Source organism: Rhinatrema bivittatum, chromosome 2 (genome assembly GCF_901001135.1).
Source record: "Rhinatrema bivittatum chromosome 2, aRhiBiv1.1, whole genome shotgun sequence".
In the NCBI taxonomy this organism is placed as follows: Eukaryota; Metazoa; Chordata; class Amphibia; order Gymnophiona; family Rhinatrematidae; genus Rhinatrema; species Rhinatrema bivittatum.
The window spans coordinates 816,019,323-816,036,822 of NC_042616.1; the positions used below are offsets into that span (position 1 = coordinate 816,019,323).

The window sequence follows — 17,500 nt, forward strand, 5'->3', positions numbered from 1 at the left end:
GCGGCGGCGTCACTCAGGAAGGAAGGGATTCTCATCCATCCCTACCTAGACGATTGGCTGATCAGGGCAAAGTCACCGGAGGAGAGCCTCCGGGCAACCAACAGAGTTATATCTCTTCTGGAAAGCCTAGGATGGGTAGTCCACACAAAGAAGAGCTCCCTACAGCCTTCGCAGTCGCTGGAATACCTAGGAGTCCGATTCGACACCCAGGGATACAAAGTCAGCCTGACCTCCAAGAGGAGATCAAAACTCCGGAATCGTTTACAGACTCTGCTGAGCACCACCCGGCCCACAGCTTGGGATTACCTACAGGTCCTCTGCCTAATGGCGTCCACTCTGGAAGTGGTACCATGGGCACGGGCTCATATGAGACCGTTACAACGCGCCCTCCTATCTCGTTGGAGCCCACGATTACAGAACTACACCGTGCATCTACCTCTACCGGCCAGAGTACAGAATCAATTACTGTGGTGGCTGCAGTCTGGCCACACGAGCCGGGGGTCAAAAATGTCCTCCCCAACTTGGACCCTGCTCACTACAGATGCCAGCCTGAGCGGCTGGGGAGCACACTGCGAAGAGCTAACCGCCCAAGGGCGGTGGAACAGAGAAGAGTTGGGGTGGAACATCAACCGACTAGAGGCACGGGCAGTCAGGTTAGCCAGCCTGCGATTTGCCCGCAGACTTCAAAACAAATCAGTCAGAGTGATGTCGGACAATGCCACCACGGTGGAATACATCAACCGACAGGGCGGAACCAGAAGCCGGCAGGTATCCTTAGAGATAGCCCCCCTGATGGCTTGGGCGGAAGCAAATCTCCGGGACATCTCCGTCATCCATATCGCCGGGAAGGACAACACCACGGCAGACTTCCTCAGCAGAGAAAGCCTAAACCCGGGGGAATGGCAGCTGTCATCCACGGCCTTCCAGATGATTGTGGATCAGTGGGGGACTCTGGGCATGGACCTACTAGCGGACAGGTCCAACGCTCAAGTACCCAGGTACTTCAGTCGCAGGCGAGATCCTCTATCCCACGGGATCGATGCCCTGGTACAGCCATGGCCTCAGGGGATCCTGCTATATGCCTTTCCCCCATGGCCCCTGCTGGGTGCCATTATACACAAGATTCAGCGGCACAGAGGCCTAGTTCTTCTGGTGGCCCCGGACTGGCCAAGAAGACCCTGGTACGCAGACCTGAGAAGACTACTGGCAGGGGATCCTCTACCCCTGCCCCCTCACAGGGACCTGCTGCGACAAGGTCCCATCCTTCATGAGGATCCAGCTCAATTCTCTCTTACGGTCTGGCCATTGAGAGGGCTCAACTGAAGAAAAGGGGATCCTCGGGGTCGGTGATAGATACACTCCTCCGAGCACGCAAGTTCTCCACATCACTAACTTATATAAGGATCTGGAGAGTATTTGAAGCCTGGTGCGAAACTCGCAGCACCAATCCACATGCCGCTAAAATACCCATCTTTCTGGATTTCCTGCAAGATGGACTTCAGAAGGGTCTGTCCCTCAATTCAATCAAGGTTCAGGTGGCAGCGCTATCCTGCTTACTGCCCCAGGAGTGACGGCAACAGCATTGCCACACACCCAGACGTTTCACGTTTCCTGAAAGGAGTCAAACACATTCGCCCGCCACTGAAATGGCCAGTGCCCCTGTGGAACCTCAACCTATTTTTGGAATTCCTAGCGGGACCCACCTTCAGACCCCTCCGAGGCCTGTCCCTCCGTTTGTTAACCTTGAAGATGGTGTTCTTGCTGGCCGTATGCTCAGCACGCCGCATCTCAGAGCTACAAGCGCTGTCCTGCCGTGATCCGTTTCTCAGAATCACCCCAGGGGCTATCCATCTTCGTACGGTTCCTTCCTTCTTACCCAAAGTACTCACACTTCCACCTCAACCAAACCATATCCTTGCCAACCATGGAAGGTTTGAAGAAGTCGGAAGAAGGTCGAATACTGCGTCATCTCGACATCAGCAGGCTGCTGTCCAGATACCTAGAAATGTCGGAAGCAATACGAAAGACGGACCACCTGTTCGTCCTCCACAGTGGGAAGAGGCAAGGAGAAGCGGCCTCTCGGGCGACTATTGCTCGCTGGATCAAAGAAGTTATCAAGGCGGCCTATGTAGAAGCGGGAAAACCACCACCTCTACAGGTCAAGGCTCATTCTACCAGAGCACAATCAGCCTCTTGGGCAGAAACTAGGATGCTGTCACCTGCAGAGATATGTAAAGCGGCAATGTGGTCCTCCATCCATACCTTCTCCAGATTCTACCGTCTGGACGTCCAGGCCAGGGAGGACACAGCATTTGCAAGGGGAATCCTAAACGGACCTCAGGCAGCCTCCCACCCAGTCCGGGAGTAGCTTTTGTACATCCCATTTGTTCTGAGTCCATCTGCTACACGCTAGGAAATGGAGAAATTACTTACCTGATAATCTCGTTTTCCTTAGTGTAGGCAGATGGACTCAGCATCCCACCCGGCTGCCGATGTACATGGGAATTCACCGATTCAAGGTAAGCCATGTTTTCTTACATAGGGCATCCACCCTGCCGGGTGTCGACGCCTTCCGGTTGAGAACACTGGCAGTCTCCAGCTACTATCAATCGGTCAGGTTAATCCTGTTCAGTTAATCGATCGGTCAGTCACACATATATCCATAATGCTTTGCAAGGAAGATTACTGAGCTTCTGCACTTCCTGCAGGGGTATATGTACTACGTGCTGATGTCCGATCAGTCTCCAACTGCTAGCACGAGCACACTATACCCATTTGTTCTGAGTCCATCAGCCTACACTAAGGAAAACGAGATTATCAGGTAAGTAATCTCTCCATTTGTTTAGGAGGTCTGCTAGCATCATGGTAAAGATGAGTGCTATCTGCATTTCTGCGCTCTCCGCCAGCCCTCCGCCATGGCAGTCGCGCTGCGCAAACCTTTCTCTGTGTCTCCCGCACAGTTTGCTTCCTCACTGCTCATGCCTTCACCCATCTTGTTTTTTCTCCTCTGATTGCTCTCTACCTCCCTTCTCTTGTGCTTTTTCGTCCTCCCTTTTGCCTTCTTTCGGTCTTCCTGCCTCTCTCTGCAGCCCGGACCTTCTTCTCCTCTCTCTCCCGACGAGTTCCCTGTCAATATTAAAGAGGCGTATAAAACCTTCGCTGCTGTGCCTGTGGTGCATCTGGTGCTGGGTCAGCAGGTACTGTATCTCGCACTGTGCTTACCCCCCACTCCATTTATTTCGTAAGAGAGCGTCTGCCAAGCCTACAAAAGGAGATTTTCTTTACCAGAACTCGTTATCCACAGTTACTACATGCATAGAGTAGTTGTGTTGTACAGAGCAGACAGGTAAACATGACTATGTAAAGAAAAAATGAAATGTCATGAACATTTTCACCCGAATGTGTACAATTTACATATTGTTAAAATTGTGTACATTTGGTACAAGTTCCATTTTCAGTTTTTCCTCTGAGTATTCACACGGAGAGAATGCTTAGCCTTGAAAGATGGTACAGAGGAAAAAAAAGTGATTCTTTCTGAGGGGGGAGGGGACTGAGAAAGTGCGTGCTCCCCCCTGATGGAGATGGGTCGGTTTAGGAAGAGAGTGCTTCCCCGTGAAAGGGGGGGTGGGAACGGATTAGAGAGTGCTTCCTCCTGAGGGGGCTGTCAGGGGAAGAGTGCTTCTCCCTGAGGATGACGGGTGAGCAGAGGAAGAGAGTGCTTCCCCATAAAAGGGAGGGAGCACAGGGGTTAGAGAATGCTTCCTCCTGAGGGGGCTGTCAGAGGAAGAGTCTCCCTGAGGATGACAGGTGAGCAGGGGTTAGAGAGTGCTTCCTCCTGAGGGGGCTGTCAGAGGAAGAGTGCTTCTCCCTGAGGATGACGGGTGAGCAGGGGTTAGAGACTGCTTCCTCTTGAGGAGGCTGGCGGGGGAAGAGTGCTTCTCCCTGAGGATGACAGGTGAGCAGGGGTTAGAGAGTGCTTCCTCCTAAGGGGCTATCAGGGAAAGAGTGCTTCTCCCTGAGGATGACAGGTGAGCAGGGGTTAGAGAGTGCTTCCTCCTGAGGGGGCTCTCAGAGGAAGAGTGCTTCTCCCTGAGGATGACAGGTGAGCAGGGGTTAGAGAGTGCTTCCTCCTGAGGGGGCTCTCAGAGGAAGAGTGCTTCTCCCTGAGGATGACAGGTGAACAGGGGTTAGAGAGTGCTTCCTCCTAAGGGGCTATCAGGGAAAGAGTGCTTCTCCCTGAGGATGACAGGTGAGCAGGGGTTAGAGAGTGCTTCCTCCTGAGGGGGCTCTCAGGGGAAGAGTGCTTCTCCCTGAGGATGACAGTGAGCAGGGGTTAGAGAGTGCTTCCTCCTGAGGGGGCTGTCAGGGGAAGAGTGCTTCTCCCTGAGGATGACAGTGAGCAGGGGTTAGAGAGTGCTTCCTCCTGAGGGGGCTGTCAGAGGAAGAGTGCTTCTCCCTGAGGATGACAGGTGAGCAGGGGTTAGAGAGTGCTTCCTCCTGAGGGGGCTGTCAGGGGAAGAATGCTTCTCCCTGAGGATGACGGGTGAGCAGAGGAAGAGAGTGCTTCCCCGTAAAAGGGAGGGGGTGCAGGGGTTAGAGAGTGCTTCCTCCTGAGGGGGCTGTCAGGGGAAGAGTGCTTCTCCCTGAGGATGACGGGTGAGCAGAGGAAGAGAGTGCTTCCCCGTAAAAGGGAGGGGGTGCAGGGGTTAGAGAGTGCTTCCTCCTGAGGGGGCTGTCAGGGGAAGAGTGCTTCTCCCTGAGGATGACGGGTGAGCAGAGGAAGAGAGTGCTTCCCCGTAAAAGGGAGGGGGCGCAGGGATTAGAGAGTGCTTCCTCCTGAGGGGGCTGTCATGGGAAGAGTGCTTCTCCCTGAGGATGACGGGTGAGCAGAGGAAGAGAGTGCTTCCCTGTGAAAAGGGGAGGGACGGGTTATAGAATGTTTCTTCCTGAGGGGGATGGCAGGGGAAGAGATGACTTCCCCGAGGGAGGGAGAGAGAGAGAGAGAGAGCATGCTACTTCCTAAGGAAGGAGAGACAGAGAGCACCCCTGCATAGGGGGCAAGGAGAAAGAGAATGTCTTCCTCTGGGGAGAGGAGAAGCGAGAGAGAATGTGCAATCATTTTCCCTGTTGGGACAGGAGAAGGGGTGAAAGAGTGCTCCCATCCCAATGGTCATGGTGAAAGAGCAGGGTAGACCTCTCCCCTATGGATAGATATGAAGCAGCAGAAGACCTCCCCACTCATTCTAATCATCTGGTGTAATTCATTTCACTTTCATTACAGGAGCCTTCAACTCCGAGGACTCCCGAGAGGCCTGGTCTTCCTTCTGAGGTAAGATCAGACTGCTGTGGTGTTTGTATTTGTGCCTCTCTGACTGCCTGTGACCAGTGCCATCCAGAGGTGGCCGCTGCAGTCATTGGGGCCGATGCAGTAAATTTGCATAGAAAGCGGGCACTGAATTGTCATCGCCCGCTTTCTTAACGCGCCATTAAATTAGGGAGTTGCGTTGGCACGGAGGCACTTGCACGACCCTAGTGCTTCCTTGCTAACGAGAACCCGATCGGTTTTTGTGACTCGGCCGTCCACCAGCAAGGAAAACCAACGCCGAATTTATTGGCGTCTGTTTTTCTTACTGGCGGACGGCCAAGTCACGAAAACCTATGCCGAGTTTATCAGCGTCGCTTTTCCTGACCAGTGGGCGGATGGCCGTCATGAAAACCAACGCCGATAGACCCGGCGTCTGTTTTCCTTACAGGCGGACGGCAGTCACGAAAATCGACACCAGGTTTATCGGCATCGGTTTTCATGATGGCTGTCCGCTGGTAAGGAAAACAGACGCCGAGAGTTGAGGAAACGAACGCTTGTCAGTCGAGCATCCGTTTCCTGAACCCGACTGTCTATTTTTTTTAAAAACTTTTTTTGTTTCTTTAATTTTTATCCTACTTGTGGAAATGCAGTGTACTGTGGTTGGTGCGTGCTGTGTGCGTTTCTGCTGCAGTGGAAGTGCATTGATCTGGTTGCTGTGAGTGTTGCAGTGGAGGCACAGTGCACCTTGTTCGGTGCTATGTGCTTGCTGCTGTGAATTAAGGTGCCATGCACTGAGCACTATGAGTGTCTGCTGCAGTGGAGATGCCATGCACTGGCTACTGTGGGTCTGTTGCAGCCACAGTGCAGTGCCCTGTGAGCTGTGTGAGTGCTGCAGTGACCGTGCTGAATGAGTGCTGCAGTAATGATACAGTGCCCTGGATGCTGTGAGTGTATGGTGCACTGCCCTGTGCACTGTGTGCATGTCTGCTGTAATGGCTCAGTGCCATGGACGTTGTGTACAGAGTGTCTGCTGCAGTGCCCTAGGTGCTGTGTACGTGCAGTGCCTTGGGCACCATATGGGGGATGCAGTGTATACTACAATAAAGGTGCTGTGTGTCTGCTGGAATTGAAATGCAGTGCACTCAGCACTGTATATGTCTGGAGATAAAGTGCAGTGTGCTCAACGTTTGTTGTTGGGTACTATGTGAATTCTGGAATGGAGGCTGTGTGCTGCATTGGAGTTGCAGTGCCCTGGGCACTGTGCGCCTTCTGGAGTAAAGGCCCAGTGCACTGGATGCTGTGAGTGACTTGCGGGGAAGTCTTTGTGTTTGCTGCAGTGAAGTTGCCGTGCACTGGGTGCAGTGTGCTGCAATGGAGACTGTGTTCTAAGTGCTACATAGCATCTAGGGTACTGTGAGTACAATGTGATTGTTGCAGTGAAGGTGCAGGGCACTGAATGTTGAGTGCTGCATTGAAGGCGCAGTGCAGTGGAGGCTGTGTGATTGTGAGCTGCAGTGAAAGCATAGTACAATTTTGTAAGCAATATTGCAGAGGGATTAGAAAGAAATATTTTATCTTTTTGTGGGTTACACTAAGATCTGCAACAGAATGGACACCCCTGAAGAAGAAGAGAGAATGAGAAGTGATCGAAGGAAGCTTGAAGAGATGTTGAAGACTTGGCAGTTAAGATTGCCAAAAAATGCAGGGTCATGCATTTGGGGCGCACTGATCCAAAGGAGCTGTAGATGACTGGGGAGGAGGTGGTGGGAGGCAAAAGACCGATGTGCACAGACCAGGAAGGAGACCGCGAGGTGATAGTGTCTGATAATCTGAAGGCAGTGAAGCAGTGTGACAAGGCAGTGTCTAAGGCCAGAGGAATGCTGGGCTGCACAGAGAGAGGAATAACCAGTAAGAGGCCTCAGCTGGAATATTGTGTTCAGTTCTGGGGACGGTATCTCAGAAAGGATGCAGATGGGATGGGAGCGGTCCATGACGTGGAGTCTGTATCAGAAGTCTTGTGAGAAGAGGCTGAAAGATGTACAGTAAATATGCACACCCTGGAAGAGAGGAGGTGCAGGGGAGATATGAAAGAGACCTTCAGATACCTGAAGAGTTTTAATGATGCTCAAACTTCAAACCTTTTCTGTTGGAAAGCAAACTGTAGCACTAGGGGTCATAATATTTATTTTTATGGTGCTATGCAGCGCTGTGCAACAGTGATAACTATTCACTTATGTCAAGTCCCTGGCCCAAAGAGCTTACAGTCTTAATGGTAGATAAAGTGACTTGCCCAAGGACACAAGACACATCAGAAGGAAAAGTGGGATTTGAACCCTGGCTTCCCTGGTTCTCCGCCCATTGCTCTAACCACTAGGCCACTCTCTCTAATATGAAACTCCAGGTGGTAGAGTCAGGAACTAGGTCAAGAAATATTTTTTCATAGAGAAGGTGGTGGATGCATGGAATGCCTTCCCAGAACAGGTGGTAGAGGAAAAACCTGTGAAGAATGCAAAATGGCATGGTTGATGCAGAGGATCATTAGTGAAAAAAGGATAGAAGTGAAGCACTGGGATAACATGTGGAAACCTTTCTGAACATGAGTGACCAGCTTGGAGCAGCAGTTGTAACTGAACAAGAAGGCGAGGGGGTAATCTGCATGAAGTGGCAGTAACCCTGAACACCTCGCTGAGCAGACTGGAAGGACCATTTGGTCTTTGTCTCCTGTCATTTACTGTTACTGGGTACTGTAAGTGTCTGCTGCATTGGAATTGCAGTGCCCTGAATGCTGTGAATGCTGCATTGAAGGCTGATTGTTGCCTTTGAGATGCAGTGCACTGGGTGCTGTGTGAGTTCTGCATTGGAGGTGCAGTGCACTGGGTGCTGAGTGACTGCTGCAATAAAAGTTCATTACACTGGGTGCTGTGAGTATTTGCTGCATTGGAGAAGCAGTGCACTGGGTGCTGAGTGTCTGCTACATTGAAAGTTCATTATACTGGGTGCTGTGAGTGTTTGCTGCATTGGAGAAGCAGTGCACTGGGTGCTGAGTGTCTGCTACATTGAAAGTTCATTATACTGGGTGCTGTGAGTGTTTGCTGCATTGGAGAAGCAGTGCACTGGGTGCTGAGTATCTGCTACTTTGAAAGTTCATTACACTGGGTGCTGTGAGTGTTTGCTGCATTGGAGAAGCAGTGCACTGGGTGCTGAGTGTCTGCTACATTGAAAGTTCATTATACTGGGTGCTGTGAGTATTTGCTGCATTGGAGAAGCAGTGCACTGGGTGCTGAGTGTCTGCTACATTGAAAGTTCATTACACTGGGTGCTGTGAGTGTTTGCTGCATTGGAGAAGCAGTGCACTGGGTGCTGAGTGTCTGCTACATTGAAAGTTCATTATACTGGGTGCTGTGAGTGTTTGCTGCATTGGAGAAGCAGTGCACTGGGTGCTGAGTATCTGCTACATTGAAAGTTCATTACACTGGGAGCTGTGAGTGTTTGCTGCATTGGAGGTGCAGTGCACTGGGTGCTGAGTGTCTGCTACATTGAAAGTTCATTACACTGGGAGCTGTGAGTGTTTGCTGCATTGGAGGTGCAGTGCACTGGGTGCTGAGTGTCTGCTACATTGAAAGTTCATTACACTGGGAGCTGTGAGTGTTTGCTGCATTGGAGAAGCAGTGCCAATGGATTATCATATTATCAACATCAATCAACTTCTGTAAGGTTTTCCAGCCTATTAAAGTCTTCTAAGTTGATTTTGTTTTTTCCTGTCCTCCATTGAGCCCCTAACCCCTTAGACTGACCCTTTAAAGAGAGAGACACGATCTTATGGTCAGAGCATGACACTCCTCCATACCCCCAGTTTATTAAATAATTCCCACACACATACTCTGATCCTGCGTGCAAATCCAATGTGCACCTGCCATTGTGGGATGCACCTGACACTAATTGTAAATTAAAATCCCCAAGTATAACTAAAGCTTGATACCTCAGACTTAATTCCAAAATCATTTCATAAATATTATCCCAAACCGTCACTTTCAGTGGAGAAGGGACACTATAACAACATAACTAGTTCCTGTAAGTCCAGTTTTAAAAAAAATGCCTTTACGTTCAGCTACACACACAAAAATATATATCTGTATAATTAGTAAATACTCCCTAAACACACAAGCAAAACCATCCCCTCACCTTCCTTCCCTATTTTGACTCAAAAACTTATATCCAAGAGGGCATAATTCAGAGGGCAAAACTCCATTCCTTTCCGACAACCATATTTTTCTCACTAAAAAGAAATCAAACCTAAACTCTAAAATACAGTACTAGCCTTCTTCGCCACAGATCTTACATTCAATAGGACACAAGCAAAGTGTAAGGTTGGCGAATAGGCCCTGCTCCTCTACCACCCTCGGACATACAGGGGGACTGTGGCCTCGTCCGTCCCCACCTAAGCCTCCTGGCACCTGCTAACTGACTTTACTTCCGAAATCGCAAAGATGTGGACTAGAACCGACCCTTGAGGCGCTGCCCTTATGACCATTCTGTCCTCAGAGCGGGTTCCATTTACCTGCTGCCTGCCAGTGAGCCAGTCTGTAATCCATTCCACCACCGTGGGACCCACCCCCCAGGCTTCTCATCTTATTCATCAGGATCACAACTCCTGCTGACTTCCAGGCAAGCCTCATCAAAGTGCCCGCCCTTGATGTCATTTCCTGGTCACCCAATCAGAATTGTCTCACCGGACCTTTCTCTGGTAAATCCAGGTTACTTCAGATCTTGCCCCCCCCCCCCCCCCCCATTGGATTGTCGATGGTTCATTGCACTTTCTTTTTGCAGTGTCTCCATTGGATTGTCGATGGTTCATTGCACTTTCTTTCTGCAGTGTCTCCATTGGATTGTCGATGGTTCATTGCACTTTCTTTCTGCAGTGTCTCCATTGGATTGTTGATGGTTCATTGCACTTTCTTTCTGCAGTGTCTCCATTGCATTGTCGATGGTTCATTGCACTTTCTTTCTGCAGTGTCTCCATTGGATTGTCGATGGTTCATTGCACTTTCTTACTGCAGTGTCTCCATTGGATTGTCGATGGTTCATTGCACTTTCTTTCTGCAGTGTCTCCATTGGATTGTCGATGGTTCATTGCACTTTCTTTCTGCAGTGTCTCCATTGGATTGTTGATGGTTCATTGCACTTTCTTTCTGCAGTGTCTCCATTGCATTGTCGATGGTTCATTGCACTTTCTTTCTGCAGTGTCTCCATTGCATTGTCGATGGTTCATTGCACTTTCTTACTGCAGTGTCTCCATTGCATTGTCGATGGTTCATTGCACTTTCTTTTTGCAGTGTCTCCATTGCATTGTCGATGGTTCATTGCACTTTCTTTCTGCAGTGTCTCCATTGGATTGTCGATGGTTCATTGCACTTTCTTTTTGCAGTGTCTCCATTGCATTGTCGATGGTTCATTGCACTTTCTTTCTGCAGTGTCTCCATTGCATTGTCGATGGTTCATTGCACTTTCTTTCTGCAGTGTCTCCATTGGATTGTCGATGGTTCATTGCACTTTCTTACTGCAGTGTCTCCATTGGATTGTCGATGGTTCATTGCACTTTCTTTCTGCAGTGTCTCCATTGCATTGTCGATGGTTCATTGCACTTTCTTTCTGCAGTGCCTCCATTCATTTTCCCCACCACCAAGGTAAGACCAACCAACCTGTAGTTTCCAGCCTCCTCCCTGCTACCACTTTTGTGGAGTGGGACCACCACCGCGCTTCTCCAGTCTTGTGGCACCACATCCATCTCCAAGGGTCTATTGAATAGGTCCCTTCAGTGGACCCACCAGCGCTTCTTGGAGCTCCTTAATTATCCTGGGCTGTATCTCATCCGGCCACATGGCCTTGTCCACTTTGTTTTGTTGGTTCCACCCAAACAGTGCGGTGCCCTGTGTAACTGCTGCAGTGAAGGTAAATGCAGTGTGTGCAGGTCTACTGCATTGGCAATGAAGTGCAATGAAGGCTGTGTTGCTGCAGTGAATGTGCAGTGTGCTGTGTGAGTGCTGCAGTGAAGGTGAATGCACTGTGCTGTGTGCGTCTCTGCTGCATTGGCAGTGCAGTGGAGACTGTGTGAGTATCTTCTGCAGTGAAGGTGCAGTGTGCTGTGTCTGCTGAAGGTGAAATGCGCCATCTTTGTATGCTGCAGTGAACGTACAGTGCTTCTCTGCTCACTCGCTCATCCACTCTGCCCTAGGGCTCGTCCCCAGCTGGCTTGGATAGTCCAGAACAACGATCCTTCCGAGAGAGGCAGAAGTACTTTGAGATTGACGTGAAACAGCAGCAGACGGAGAAACTTCCAAAACGTGTGTCCCTCGTGGGAGAGGATGACCTGAAGAAGATGAAAGAGGAGGAAGGTAAGAAGGAGACTGCCCGGCCTCCCCAAGACAGGAGGAGGGAAAGAGGGAAGAAACCCTCACCCGGCCTCCCCGAGACAGGAGGAGGGAAAGAGGAAAGAAACCCTCACCCGGCCTCCCTGAGACAGGAGGAAAGGGGGAGATCTCCCACCTCTTCTGAGACAGAAACCATGAAAGAAGGCAACGAGGAGGCCCCCTAGCATCCGTGAGGAGGAGGAAGGTAAAGGAGGGTCCTGTCTGTACGATGTGGCAGCAGGACTGACTCAAGGGCACTATTGTGGCACTGTTGCTCATGGCTGACTCAAAGGCAGTGTTGTGGCATTGCTGCTGCTCCTGTCCAGATATAAACTGTAGGACGTGGCAGCGTGGCTGATTCAGGAGCAGCCTTGTGGCACTCTTGCTCCTGTCCAGATATAAACTGCAGGACGTGGCAGCGTGGCTGATTCAGGAGCAGCCTTGTAGCGCTCTTGCTCCTGTCCAGATATAAACTGCAGGACGTGGCAGCGTGGCTGATTTAGGGGCAGCCTTGTGGCACTCTTGCTCCTGTATAGATATAAACTGCAGGACGTGGCAGCGTGGCTGATTCAGGAGCAGCCTTGTAGCGCTCTTGCTCCTGTCCAGATATAAACTGCAGGACGTGGCAGCGTGGCTGATTCAGGAGCAGCCTTGTAGCGCTCTTGCTCCTGTCCAGATATAAACTGCAGGACGTGGCAGCGTGGCTGATTCAGGAGCAGCCTTGTAGCACTCTTGCTCCTGTCCAGATATAAACTGCAGGACGTGGCAGCGTGGCTGATTCAGGAGCAGCCTTGTGGCACTCTTGCTCCTGTATAGATATACATTGCAGGATGTGGTAGGAGGGCAGTGACATGCTTTTCAGTAAATGGCTCTCTAGGGACAGAAAGTCAGTGGCTTTTATTGCTCTGCAGTTATGCTTTTGGTCTCACTGATGCTGTGGGCCAGATGTCTGCTTGAAACATCTCTGCAGTACTGCTGTACTAACCTATTGTCATCTGACCTGCAGCTCGTAAGCTCCAGCAGAAACGGGAGATCCTGTTGAGGGAGGAAGAGGAGGAGGACACGGTCAGGCAGAAGCCAGACCCGAGCACTCAGTCCAGCGTCTTCATTGAGGGTGTGGAATACAAGATTGAGAGGATAGACGGACGGAGCAGACATTCCCCGGTGTCTGGGTAAGCTGTTTTGCCAGTTGGTATTCTGGCATCCTCCATTAAAGGCCGGGCTTTTGAGTCCTTAAGCGGAAGACATGGGGATAACTGCACAGGCAGCAATTCCTGTTCGTACTCCAGATCAGTCCAGACAAGTGGGGATTTGCATCCCAACCAGTAGATGGAGGCAGAGAACAAAAATGTTTCAGGCACTGCTACATTACTGAGAGTGCCACCTACAGTCCCTCACTATTTCTCTGTCTCCAGCAGATGGTAGAGGTGCAAACCTGCAATCTGTTACTTAAACTAAAATAAGATTAGTTTAGGATTAGAGAGAAGACTGAAAACGGAGCTCCCAGATGTGTTAGGTTCCTTCATGGGCCATCCCTCTGGTTGAGCAGGGCAAGCGGGGCGTTGGAAATCCCTGGCCAGACTCGACCCTTGATTCCAGAGGGAGGAAAAGCCCAGGGATCCTGGTTCCCTCACTCTCCCTGAGGGCCTCTCACCCAGGCTGACCAGATGCAGCGTCCCGGAGCTCCCACACACAGGAAAGTAGTATTTTCGTTAGCTTTTACTGTTCTGTGTGGCTCGGCAGGCTATTTCTTTAAGAGCTTAACTTGAGGGGGGGAAAAAAAAGCTCAGAAGCTGTGAGGCCTATTTATATTTTCTCAGTAAAAGAGTTTGAGGTGTGTCTCTGCTCGGCGTTGGGGTTGAAGAAGGAAACCGCGCAGCTGGAGCTGTTTTTCAGCACCCAGAACCGGGACTGCGGCGGCAATGGCTTTTATTTTCTCCTGCTCAGGGTTATTTTGTAGCCGTGAGTCGTGTCATGCGCGATGCTGTCTCCTGCTGAGTGTGGGAGAGCCTGTTGGGCCTGCGGGGGGTGACGCTCTCGCCTCACTGTGGTCCTTCTCTGCCTTGCCTGTGTCTCTGGTGGCGAAGGGAGCCTTGGTAAAAGGATCAGGGGGCAGATGCTGTACACGTGCTTCAGGGCCTGCACAGGAGGCCCCGGTGGGGTGTGAAAGAGACGGCGGCCATTTTAGCTCCATGTGGCAGGAGCCCTGACATGGATGGGGAAGCCAGGGACTCCCCTCCCTTGCTTTCTCCTGTGCATCAGGGGCCTGGAGGAGGGGGAGATGTGCTAATGGACGCAGGGGAGGACCCAGCGCCCATGGAGCAGGAGATCACTGCAGATTTTCTTTTATTAATGCATGAGGCCTATCTCACCAGGCAGGAGCTGGTGGCGAAGAGGCCACCTTCTCAGACGATCCGAGGCAAGGCTAAGAAGGCTCGGGCTGAGGCGCCTCCCAGGACGGGGGGGGGGGGGGGGCATTTTGTGTCTGTCGGGTCTGGATCAATCGCAAGGGGAGGATCTTTCCTCCGAGGATTCCAATGGTGCTGATCCACAAGGCAGCAATCTACAGGACCCTCAGGTGGACCAGGGCTCTGGTCAGGGTGTAGATCCAGTGGCTGATCTGCTGGTGGACCCAAATGCAGACGAGGTCCCTCTGGCAGCAGAGGATGACCCGAGGGCGGTCAGGTTATTCTGTATGGAGGAATTGTGGCCTCTCAACTCTCAGATTCTGGAGGACCTGGGGATTAAGGTTGCACAGGAGAGATTCTGACAATGAAGAGGTAAATCCTGTTGGAGGGACTGTGAGGACCTCTGAGGGCATTCCCTTTGCCAAAGCAGGTGAAGAAGCTGATTGACCGGGAATGGGATTTGAAGTTGGCCAGGGCTATGGCTAGGTTGTATCCTCCTGCCAGAGGACACTTTAGAGCTGTAGAAACCGCCAAAAGTGGATGCAGCGGTGTCTGCAGTCACAAAAGAAATGATGATCCCTGAGGCACTCCACTGTTTACCCTTTTCCACTGAGAAAATTGCCCATTTAATCCTACTCTCTGCTTCCTGTCTTTTAACCAGCTTGTAATCCATGAAAGGACATCGCCTCCTATCCCATGACTTTTTAGTTTTCGTAGAAGCCTCTCATGAGGGACTTTGTCAAACGCCTTCTGAAAATCCAAATACACTACATCTACCGGTTCACCTTTATCCACATGTTTATTAACCCCTTCAAAAAAATGAAGCAGATTTGTTAGGCAAGACTTCCCTTGGGTAAATCCATGTTGACTGTCAGGGAAAGGTATCCCTGTACTTTGTAGATCCCAAGAAAAAGGGCTCATTTCGGCTCTGCAAGGGTCAGCACGACATTGCTGGTACCACATTTTCGGATGGAAACGTTATGACCGGTGATTGCAGCGGTGCACAAAGGGGAGTTTCTGGCCTCCTTGGATCTTGTGGAAGCATATCTCCCTATTCCCATCAGAGCAGACCATCAGAAGTTTCTATGCTTCTCAGTACTAGGGGAGCATTTTCAGTTTCAAGCTCTTCCCTTCAAGCTAGCTACTGCTCCAAGAACATTCACAAAGGTGATGGTGGTAGTGGCGGCAGCCCTAAGAAGAGAAAGGATGTTAGTGCATCCATACCTGGACAGTTGGCTCATGCGGGCAAAGTCAGAGGTGGAGTGTCTCTGTTCCATTCGGTGAGTGACAGAGCGCCTGGATTCCCTGGGCTGGTGATAAACTGGGATTATTTGGGAGCACGATTCAACACCTGGTTAGACAAGGTGTTTCTTACCCCAGAAAGGGTTCTCAAGTTGCAGTCGCAAGTGGTTCAGCTGAGGGACCTGTCTGTCCCAAGGTCTGGGACTATTTTCAGGTGCTAGGGTCCATGGCTTCTGAACTGGATTTGGTGCCATGGGCATTTGCGCACATGCTGTCAACTTAAGAAGGCACTCTTGTCCCGGTGGAATCTGATGTTAGAAGAGTTTTAGCTGCCGTTACCGGTCCAGGAAGAATCCAGGTCTAGTCTCTCATGGTGGCTGTCACGGTCCAGTTTAGAGAAGGAAGTGGATTTGGAGGTTCCTGACTGGGTGATAGTAACCACAGATGCCAGTCTGAGTGTTTGGGGAGCAATTTGTCAAGGATCTACAGCCCAAGGGCAGTGGTCTCCGATGGAAGCGACCTAGTCAATCAACTGTCTGGAAATAAGAGCAGTCCGGAGGGTGCTGTTTTTCTTTCTTCTCAGATTCAGGGACGGACGATACGTGTGTTCTCAGACAATGTGACAATGGTAGCCTATATCAATTGTCAAGGCGAACCAAGAGTCGCTTGGTGGCTCGAGAGGTTCACAAACTCTTTGCCTGGGTAGAACTTCATCTAGCAACACTTGCAGCTTCTCACTTGGCAGGGATGGACAATGTGCAGGCAGATTATCTCAGCAGACAACAGCTGGACCGGGAGAATGGGAGCTGTCAGCAGAGGCCTTTGCGCTCATTTGGTGCAGATGTGGCGAACCCCAGTTCAATCTCATGGCAACAAGGAAGAATGCCAAGATGACCAAGTTTTACAGCTGCCGAAGGGAATTCGGCTCCGCAGGGATCAACGCCCTAGTTCAGCCATGGCCAGAGAGGCTCCTGCTTTGTTTTTTTTTCTCCATGGCTGCTCGAAGGTCAGGTGTTGTGTCACATCGAGCATCATCAGGGACAAGTGATCCTGGTAATGGCCGGAGTGCTGCGCCATCCATAGTTTACAGATCTGTTTCAGATAGCAGTAGACTGGGCCCATTTGGTTAAGCCACCTGACGGGAGTGCTACGTCAGGGACCCATCTTGTCGCTTCTGTCTAGCAGCTTGGCTTTGACAGGCGATTTTTCCGCTTGAAAGGATATTCCGAGCCGGTGATTAGTAATCTTCTTCAGGTTAGAAGATCCTCCGCTTTTTTGGCATATACCAGAGTCTGGAGAGTGTTTCAGTCCTGGTGTGGGGTCCATGACGCTGATCCTTTGCACGCGAACATTGCCCAGGTCTTGGACTTTTTGCAGGAGGGCTTGTCAAAGGGTTTGGCCTATAATTCTCTGAGTCCAGGTGGCAGCCTTGGGTTGTTTCAGAGAGAGGTTGCAGGGAAGACGCTTCGCATCTCATCCAGACATAGTGCGTTTTCTGAAAGGAGCAAAGCATTTGCGTCCTCCAGTCCGTAGTCGTTGCCTGTCCTGGAATCTTAACTTGGTCCTATGAGTACCTTGTGGTCCTCCTGCTATTAAGTTGACTTAGAAAATAGTCACTGCTATTACTAGCAACGGTAACATGAAATAGACTTAGTTTTGGGTATTTGCCAGGTTCTTATGGCCTGGATTGGCCACTGTTGGAAACAGGATGCTGGGCTTGATGGACCCTTGGTCTGACCCAGTATGGCATGTTCTTATGTTCTCCCTTCAAATCTTTGTGAAGGGCTATTTTGAAGGATCTTACCCTTCAAAGGTGATGATCCTGGTGGCGATTTGCTGGGCGAGACAGATTTCTGAGCTCCAAGCCTTATCATGCAGAGAGCCTTTTTTGCAAATTTCTGATGATAGGGTCTCGTTGCGGGTGGTTCCTTCCTTTTTGCCCAAGGTAGTGTCATCTTTTCATCTTAGCCAGTTGGTGGAGCTGCCAGGAGTTTCTTACATGATGCCCGATTCTCCCCATGCTAGGGAGCTTCATCTTTTGGATGTGTGTCGGGTTCTCTTCAGATATCTCAAGGTGACCAATGCATTTCATTGCTCGGACTATCTTTTTGTGTTATTCAATGGACCAAAGAACTGTT

General features: G+C 50.6%; 1 protein-coding gene across 13 annotated transcripts in view; it reads left to right on the plus strand.

The window, feature by feature from the left end:
- The window catches only part of SCRIB (scribble planar cell polarity protein), a gene marked incomplete in the record, with an annotated part of 447,609 nt that overhangs the window by 388,055 nt on the left and 42,054 nt on the right, over positions 1–17,500 (plus strand). For all 13 annotated transcript variants that reach the window (XM_029592269.1, XM_029592271.1, XM_029592272.1 and 10 more), the window contains 4 exon segments: positions 3,090–3,197; positions 5,282–5,329; positions 11,538–11,697; positions 12,719–12,884. In XM_029592269.1, the coding sequence (XP_029448129.1) occupies positions 3,090–3,197; positions 5,282–5,329; positions 11,538–11,697; positions 12,719–12,884 (482 nt within the window).